Source organism: Oryx dammah, unplaced genomic scaffold (assembly GCF_014754425.2).
Source record: "Oryx dammah isolate SB20612 unplaced genomic scaffold, SCBI_Odam_1.1 HiC_scaffold_21, whole genome shotgun sequence".
NCBI lineage: Eukaryota > Metazoa > Chordata > Mammalia > Artiodactyla > Bovidae > Oryx > Oryx dammah.
The window spans coordinates 31,385,774-31,394,041 of record NW_024070205.1 but is presented as its reverse complement, the minus strand read 5'-3'; the positions used below and the strand labels follow the sequence as shown (position 1 = coordinate 31,394,041).

Sequence of the window (8,268 nt, the reverse complement as noted above, 5' to 3'; positions counted from 1 at the left end):
AATGTTCCTGATAATGTTCTCACCTGTTAGAACAGTAATAAAAGTACACAGCACTGTCGTTTATTCTGGGTCCCTGATGAGAAGGTGGGCGGTTCCCGGAAGGAGCCTCCCGCGGGCACAGAGGCCGGTGTCTCCCGGCTCTGGAGGCCCGAAAACCCGGCGGACTTCAGCCACGTCCGTGGACCTGGCCCCGTGGCGCCGACGCCCGCGCCCGCGCCCCGGGACCCAGAAGGCAGGTTCCCGCCCGTCGGCCGCCGCCAGGTGGTGCGGGCCAGCGCGGGGGGCTCCACCCGGGAGCTCCACCCGAGGGTGGCCGCCCCGGAGCTCGCGGCGGGAGAGGCCGCCGCCTTCCGAGCCCCTGCGATCCGGCGCGCTGTGCAGCCCCGGGCCGGCCCGCCCCGCCCCCGGCGGCGGGCAGGGCGAGCAAGGCCGGGGACGGCCTCGCGGGCTCACTTCCAGAGACTGTGTAGTATCGCGCCCGGAGCCCAGAAGACAGGGCCGACACCGGGGAAATTCAGATGCCCGACTCGCGTGGAAGAGACCACCACGCAGGACCTTTCCGCCCACCTCCACGCACGTGGCCAGGGACAGCAACCAGGGTCCCTCAACCGGGTCGCCACCGCCCCACTTAAACATGGGGACCGCAGAAACTACCAGGGAGGCGCCTCTTGTAATCATGGCCGCCGCCCCACTTAAACATGGCGCCTGGAGAAACCGCAAGGGAGGGCCCCCTCACAAACATGGCCGTCTCCCCACCCATACGTAAAACGCCGAGTCTGCTGGGTCACATACCTGGGGACGCCGAGCTGTGATTGGCCAGTCTTCTGGTGGCGTCACACGCCGCGGCGCGAGCCAAGGGCCGCCGGATCTCTTCTCCGGTGGAAAGGATCAAGCTGGGCGCGGGGCCTTGGCGGCGGGGCTGGGAGCGGCAGCGCGCCGCTCACACTCATGAGGAGCCGGAAGGTGAGGCGGGGTGGAGGCCGCGTGGGAGCTGAGGCTGAGCCACAGGACGCCTCGGACGGAGAAGGGGAGGGGTCTCCGCCTGTGTCTCGACCCCCGGAAGGGGTCTCCCAGGCCACGCCCCCCGGGAGCGGGGTTCTCCCAGGCCACGCCCTTGGGCCCCCCGACGCACACACCAGACACACAGACGCACGTACCCTACGCCCCCCGGCTGGGGGCCTCTGAGAATGTTCCCAGACCAAGTTCTGGAATGGGGGGCTCCCTCTCCAGAGCTAGTCTGAACCCCCGATACTCTGACGCTGCCCGGCCAGGGGTCTGTCAGCCCAAGTTGGGGCACACGATGAGGGGTCCACCCCGGAGAGTGAAAGAATTGAGGGGCTGTAGCTCCTGGTGCTGGTTGCCGTCGGGCGGTCTAGGGCCCGGGATTGGGTACGCCCTGCCTGGGGAGGTGGGCCTCTTGGGGATGGGAGCCGCACCTGGGCTCTCCTGGTCTGCTCTCCTTTTTATTGTTTGTACCTTTGACTCAAAAGTGGGTCTCCTGAAGACCCCATGTGGATGGCCCTTTCCCAGTCTGACTTCCCTGACTTGTGATGGATTGTTTAGCTACGCCGTTTGGGGATTCCCAGGAATCCTGCAATGCAGGAGGCGCGGGTTCCATCCCTAAGTGGGTAAGAGCTCCTAGAGGAGGAAATGGCAACACATTCCAGTATTATTGCCTGGAGAATCCCATGGACAGAGGAGCCTGGAAAGAGTCGGACACGACTGAGTGAGCTCTTGCTGTTTGCAAGATCTTCCATAGTCCTTGACTTGCGCCTTTGTAGTGTTGCATTTGATTATAGATCTCTTTGCAGTTATCCTACTTGAAATTCAGCTATTTGATATTGCTGGGTTTGTACATTGTTCTTCAATAAATTTGGGAAGTTTTCAGTCCTTATTTTTTCCAATATTTTTTGTACTCCTTTCTTCCTGGTACTCCCATTACATGTATGATGGTTGATTTAGTGGTCTCTGAGGCTCTCTCTCTTCATTCTATTTCATCCTTATTTCTCTTTGTTTTTCGGTTTGTGTAATCTAGCAATCTATCTCCAAGTTCTCTTATTCTTCTGGTCCATATCTATTCTTGAGCATTGCCCACTCCAAACCCACCAGTGAATTTTTAATTTCAGCTATTGTAATGTTCAACTCCTGAGTTCCCATTTGGTTTTTTTATAGTGTCTATTTTTTTATTGATAATCTATTTGATATGATGTCATTAAATCTTTAATCATGGTTTCTCTTAGTTCTTGAACGTGTTTAAAATGGCTAGTTTGAAGTTCTTTTCTGATAAATCCTGCATCTGATTGCTGTCACAGGCAGTTTCTTTTACTTGCTATTATTCTAGTGTTTGGGGTCTGCACGCCTGTTTCTTTGCATGCTTCCTAATTTTCTGTTGAAAACTGGACATTTTAGATACTATAGCAACTCTGGGTACTGTGTCTGCCACCCCCGCCCTGAGTGGTAACAAGCCCTCTGAGGAGCGGTTGCACCCCAGTATTTTAAGGACTATGTAGAAAACACCTAGACACACCTTGCTGCTACTGGAGGGCCTACACAGCACATGCCCCAGAACTGGGCAGGGTCTTGGCTCAGTCCCCCTGACAAGCCACCAGGGCTTTCACGTGGTAACTCCGGTGGCAGAGCAGGGAGAGGGGCTCCGATGAGTATGTGACCCCAGCAGGGTCCTCTCTGAGTTTGAAGTGGGAGTGCTGCTCCTTTTAAGGCTGTTCAGCACAAGCAGAACCTAAGCAGCAACACTTGGGTGATGGCAGCTGTCGTGAGGGCCAGTCCATTTCCCCACACCCCACCTTGAGAAAGCCGGTGTGACCCAGGATGGGTACATTTGGAGTTGGACTCTTAACGGTGAGACCTACTGGTGTCATATCTGGGCCTCCAAAGAGTTCCAGTACCACTGTCCTTTATGTCTCAGTGCAGAAAAGAATTCAGCAAGAGCAAAGTGATGGATAAGAAGAGATTGTTAGAATGGATGCTTGTGCGGTTTACGAGTGGGTGGAAGAGAGGGGCCTGCACCCTGAGAACTTAGTAGGCTTCAGTTTCATAATCAAACAAAAAGTGGACAGGGGGAGAACTTTGTCTTTCTTGAGTAGACATCGTGCTTCCATCATCAGCTCCTCCTCCAGGCTGGGCAGGGGAGTTTTCTTGTCCCTATATGGTCAAGCAAGGTCCACAAATTATTTTGTGTGTTCAGAGAGCACATCCTAGGGATCATTACCTTACTGAGCTCACTGGGCAGGACGTGGGGCTCACGTCACCACTGTTTTATTGTTTGAGGGCGTGTCTTATACTTCTGTCTCATGGTTTTGTTGCTAAGCAAGCCCACTTTCTCAAGTAATTGCTAACTTAACGGGGGTCTCCCATATTTTTTCCATTTACAGTCTTCTAGTGGGATTCTCCCGAGAAGGCAATGGCAACCCACCCCAGTACTCTTGCCTGGAAAATCCCATGGACGGAGGAGCCTGGTAGGCTGCAGTCCATGGGGTCGCTAGGAGTCGGACACGACTGAGCGACTTCACTTTCACTTTTCACTTTCATGCATTGGAGAAGGAAATGGCAACCCACTCCAGTGTTCTTGCCTGGAGAATCCCAGGGACCAGGGAGCCTGGTGGGCTGCTGTCTCTGGGGTCGCACAGAATCGGACACAAATGAAGCAACTTAGCAGCAGCAGCAGTGGGATTCTCCAGGCAAGGATACTGGAGTGGGTTGCCATGCCTTCCTCCAGGGGATCTTACCAACCCAAGGATCGAACCTGTATCTCTTATGTCTAAGGCTCTGCGGGTGGGGGCGGGGCAGGGATGGGTGAGAAGCTGCTGTTAAAGGTTTCTCAAGGAGCTTGTGTGATTTCTGATCTCTCCTCTCCACTTTGGCACGTGTTGCTCCCCATCCAGCCGGTCTGTGTCTCCAGGTCTCGGTTACTGTAGCTTGCCCTCCACGACTCCCTTCTCCCTGTCACCCACCTCTTTCACTTTCACGTTCTCACTTGAGCTTTCGTGTGTTGTTTGCTAAGTGTCTAAGTGTCCCCATTCTGGAATAGAGAAAGCAGTTAGTGAAGAAGCGGGTGAGACTCGCATAAAGCCCGGTCTCATCTTCATTTTGACAAACGTGCAGGTTGTTGGCTCCAGGGAAGCTGAGGGAGGCCTGGGGCGGGAACTCCCTTGTCATCTTCGCTGCTTTTCTGAAAACCTAAAGTTACTCTTAAATAAAATGATTGTAAGCTTTATTGTTTTAACTAATCCCTTCCTTGTTACTAGAAGACTTAATTTGCCTTCTGAGCGAGGTGGCAGTGGGGTGGTTTGTCAGCATCGAGGTCTGTCCACCAGCAGCTGGAGCACCTTCAGGCTAATGGGATTGGGACCCCTCCCCTGAGATTTCAAGGAGGAGTGTTTTTTTGGTTTTTTCGCTTTTTACCAAGAACTCGGGACACCCTGTAAAAGTTCGAGAACCTTCTGAGCAGGCACACAGGCTGCCGTCTTTGCACAGTCACTAAAAACATGGGGGCGGAAGGGGCCACCTCCGGGTGTCTGACTGGCTTCTGGTCTGGCCCAGCTGACAGGTGGAGTGCGGTCCTCAGCGCGCCTCCGAGCTCGGAGCTGCTTAGCCGCGTCAGCCTCAGCCCAGGACACCCACGTCACCACGTCTGCCCAGACAGCATGTCAGGTGAGCCTCACCCCTCGGAGACAGGACTGGGCAGAGTGTCCACCTTCCCACGAGATGCGTTGCGTTAGAAAGCCTGGGGCAAGGCCAACAGACCAGCATGAAGGTCACGGTGCTGGGACCGTGGGAGGACCCACCTCAGGGCTTATGCTGCCCTCTGAGGGCAGTGGACTCAGCAGCCTCTGCCAGGCAGCCTGAGTGACGTGGGCACGGGCTGTGCTGCTCCCCACTGTGGGCAGGTGGGGAAGGAGGGGCCCTGTGTCTGCCGTCCAGGGTATTGCAGGCCTGGCAGCCAGGCAGCCCCAGCTCCTGGAGCTGCTCCCTGAGCCACAGCCTGGGGTCTGGCTGGACTGGGTCTCACAGCCGCACCAGCCTGTATCTCCCAGGGCACTGCTTCTTAAAGCTGCGCTGAGTCAAGTCCCGTTCCTGCGCCGGGACACAGAGCTCTGTCTCCTGGGAGCCCACGTCCCAGCAGAGACAAACGGAAGCTGGTTCTTGGGTTGTTGTTTCACTTGTCACAACACCCTTCCGGGGACAGCACTGGGCGTGTCTGGACTCTCTCCTAGCCATCCATCTGGACACTGCCCCTTCACTGGAAACAGTAAAAGGACCCTGTCCTCAAAGCTATGGTTCCAGCAGGGACGCTGTCGGCCAGGAGCAGGACAACCAGCCTCCAGGGTTGAGGCGTGTTAATTATATGCCATCTGCTTCGTATCCCAAGACATGTCTGGTGTCCCCTTGCATGTTCTCTCCTGACAGACTCCCTCATCACACAAAGCCACCGACAGGCGGACATCCAAGAAGTTCAAGTATGACAAAGGTCATCTCGTGAAGGCAGAACTCCAGAAACACCGGAGTGACAGTGCTGCCACGCCCTCCGAGACCCCGGGTACACACAAACCTCTGGCGTCAGCCGAGGATGGGGCATCGCTTCTGGGAAAGGAAGCTGGCAGCTCCGCTCCCCAGGGGACAGCTGGTTCCCTCCCAGGGCGCTGCGGAACCGAGAGCGATGCCAGCCCGGCAGAGACTGAGGACGAGCCGCTCCCACCGAGACATGGGGCTCCTGTGGGAGGAGAGTCCAACGGTGGCTGCCCTGCTAGGGACGGGGTGGCGCTGGACCTGGAGCAGGGCCCCACAGCCCCACTGCTCATGGACGGCAGCGCTCTTCTGGACGACGACAGCAACCAGCCAATGCCTGTGAGCCGCTTCTTTGGAAACGTGGAGCTCATGCAGGTAAGGCCAGTGCTTCTCCCCGCCTCAGGATGGGCATCCCTGGCAGACCGCATGCTCAGTCCTGACCACGGTCCACACGTGTGCACGCTGCTTGGTGCAGGTCATACACAGTAAGAAATGTCACTAGGGAGGAGAGAGCAAAACAGGTGCCAATTTGGGGTCCCACACCCCTACGTCTGAGAACTGATGCCCTGGTGAGCGCAGGTGTGGGCAGGCCTGGCCCTGTGTGAGTCTGGGCCCCGCTGTGCAGTGGGAAGTCGTGGCTGTGGCCTGTGGTTCTCTGGGCACCCGCCCACACCTGCCGGGCTGGCTCCTGCCTTTAACCCGCTGCCTCTCCTTCCCTCCATCATGCAGTGGGGAGTTGAGCCCACGATGGGGGCTGGAGCCAGGGGGCTTATGCCAGGTGTTTTCTTCCCTCCAAGGACCTCCCGCCAGTGTCTTCATCCTGCCCTTCCATGAGCAGACGCGAATTTAGGAAAATGCATTTCAGAGCCAAAGACGACGACGAGGATGACGCCGATGGTGCGGAAACGTAGAGGGTGAGAGGCACACGCTGATTCTCTGCACGTCTAGTACCATTGACAGTGATGATTTTGCAGATTACGGGGTTTATTCAAAACACGTCTCCCAGAGGACGTGCTCGTAATCAGCACTCAGCGCTGACCCACACAGGTGGGCAGTCCCTGCAGGAGGCTGGTGCACGGGGGCTAAACGTCCTCAGGTATAAAGCTGCTGTTTCCACAGTGATGTGTTTTCTCCCATCTCTACACGTGGTGGTGGGTTGAGCCAACTTCTCTCATAAATGAGAGACCTCTCTGTCAAGAAAACTCTTCACTCAAGCTCTCTACTTTTGATAACATGCAGGTTTATTTTCCATAATCAAAATTTGATCATTCTTATGACTGATTCAATGCCAGTTCTTAAAGAACTCTCCTTTATTTCCATACACAAAGTTTATGTTTACCTTGGACATAGAGCAAAATCCATATGGAAAAGAAATAAAATATATTTTGAAAATGTTTTTAAGGAAGTTTTCTGTCCCTTGAGCTGTATTCCTTCAGTGAGAAAGCTCATTCTGTCCTGTCTTCTCTGCTCAAGGCTGGCTTGGCTCTTGGGTCCATTCAGCAGCCAGGAGTCGGGGGAGGGGGTGGGGGGGTACAGCCCCCTGAGCTGAGAGCACAGGTCTGTGGACTGGAGAGGACACGGCCCCTCTGGTGAGGCCGTGGGGTCTCTGAGGTGGCAGGTGTTGGGTGCGTCCCTACCCTGTTTGGTGGGGGGCCGCTGTCTGGCGAGGCCATGCTCTCTGTGGTGCAGGGTTGCCGGGCACCGCTGCCCAGCTGAGCTAAACCGCCAAGGTCCTTGTGTCACGGGGCACCTGGGTCACGTCCCTCCCAGTGGGCTCTGGAGAGGGACGGGGCCTGCTTGTCTGCCACCACCTCCTGTCACTGGCTGCTGGCAGAGGACACCAAGGCCAGGGACAAGGAGGGCGTCCAGGAGGAAGCCTGTCCTGAGTGACGGGCACAGGAGGGGAGCGGCCTGCAGTCCCAGAGGCCGAGCTAGGTTTTCATGAGCAAGTAGCAGTCTCGCTGTTTCTGGGCTGGTAGACACTTCTGGTTCAGTCATGATGGCCGCGAGACCCCATCCCCCTGAGACGTCCTGTGAACCACGTTTGGGAGCAGAATGTACTTGAAGTGCCCAGTGAGGCGCCACAGTCCTTAACAGTCCACGGTGCTGCCCCGAGGTGCCTGTTGCCGCAGCCACTCTGCCTCCACGTGACCGCTGTCCCGTCGGCAGCCATGACGGCCCCTGCTCTGAATTGTTCTGTGATTTACTGATGACAAACTGCTTTAATGATGGGACAGTACTGCTTGTCAGGCACTGTGGCAGCAGCCAGGGAGAGTAATTTACAGAGATTCTGCAAGAATGACTGTTGTGACTGCAGCGCTGGGAAGCCTGGGGGTCAACCAACCCGCTTCCGATTTCAGGGGATTTTACGTTTCACACACACTGGCTCCCAGGAGAAGCGTCAGCCCTGCAGGACATGTGCCTCCTTGTGTTCCCACCAAAATGCAAAATGTCACCTTTAGTCTTAGAAGCCCAAGATCTGGCAGCTCGCGGTCCTCGGGGAACCTGGAGAAGCTCCTCCCCAGCCCCCCAGGCTGCCCTGTCAGCCCTGGGCAGCTTCTTACACATTCTGAGCCTTTCTATCTCTAACCCACGGTAGATGGTATGGTAGGTCGTCCTGCCCACCCCCTAGCACCAGCTAGCACCCCTAATTCACAGCTGTGGTCTCCTGTGGCTACTGGAGGGTCACACTGAGCACAGGGAATGCCCTATGGACGCTGCTGGGTGTTGGAGGTGGCAGGT

The 8,268-nt window shown here is 56.2% G+C and overlaps 1 protein-coding gene across 1 annotated transcript; it reads left to right on the top strand.

Moving 5' to 3' along the window:
• Positions 1-508: 508 nt before the first annotated feature.
• Positions 509-6,931, top strand: CUNH1orf174 (chromosome unknown C1orf174 homolog). The gene is made up of 4 exons (XM_040264198.1): positions 509-963; positions 4,561-4,671; positions 5,428-5,901; positions 6,324-6,931. The coding sequence occupies exons 1-4, from the start codon at positions 949-951 to the stop codon at positions 6,435-6,437; spliced, it is 714 nt and encodes a 237-aa protein (XP_040120132.1). The 5' UTR covers positions 509-948; the 3' UTR covers positions 6,438-6,931.
• The last annotated feature ends 1,337 nt before the right edge of the window (positions 6,932-8,268 follow it).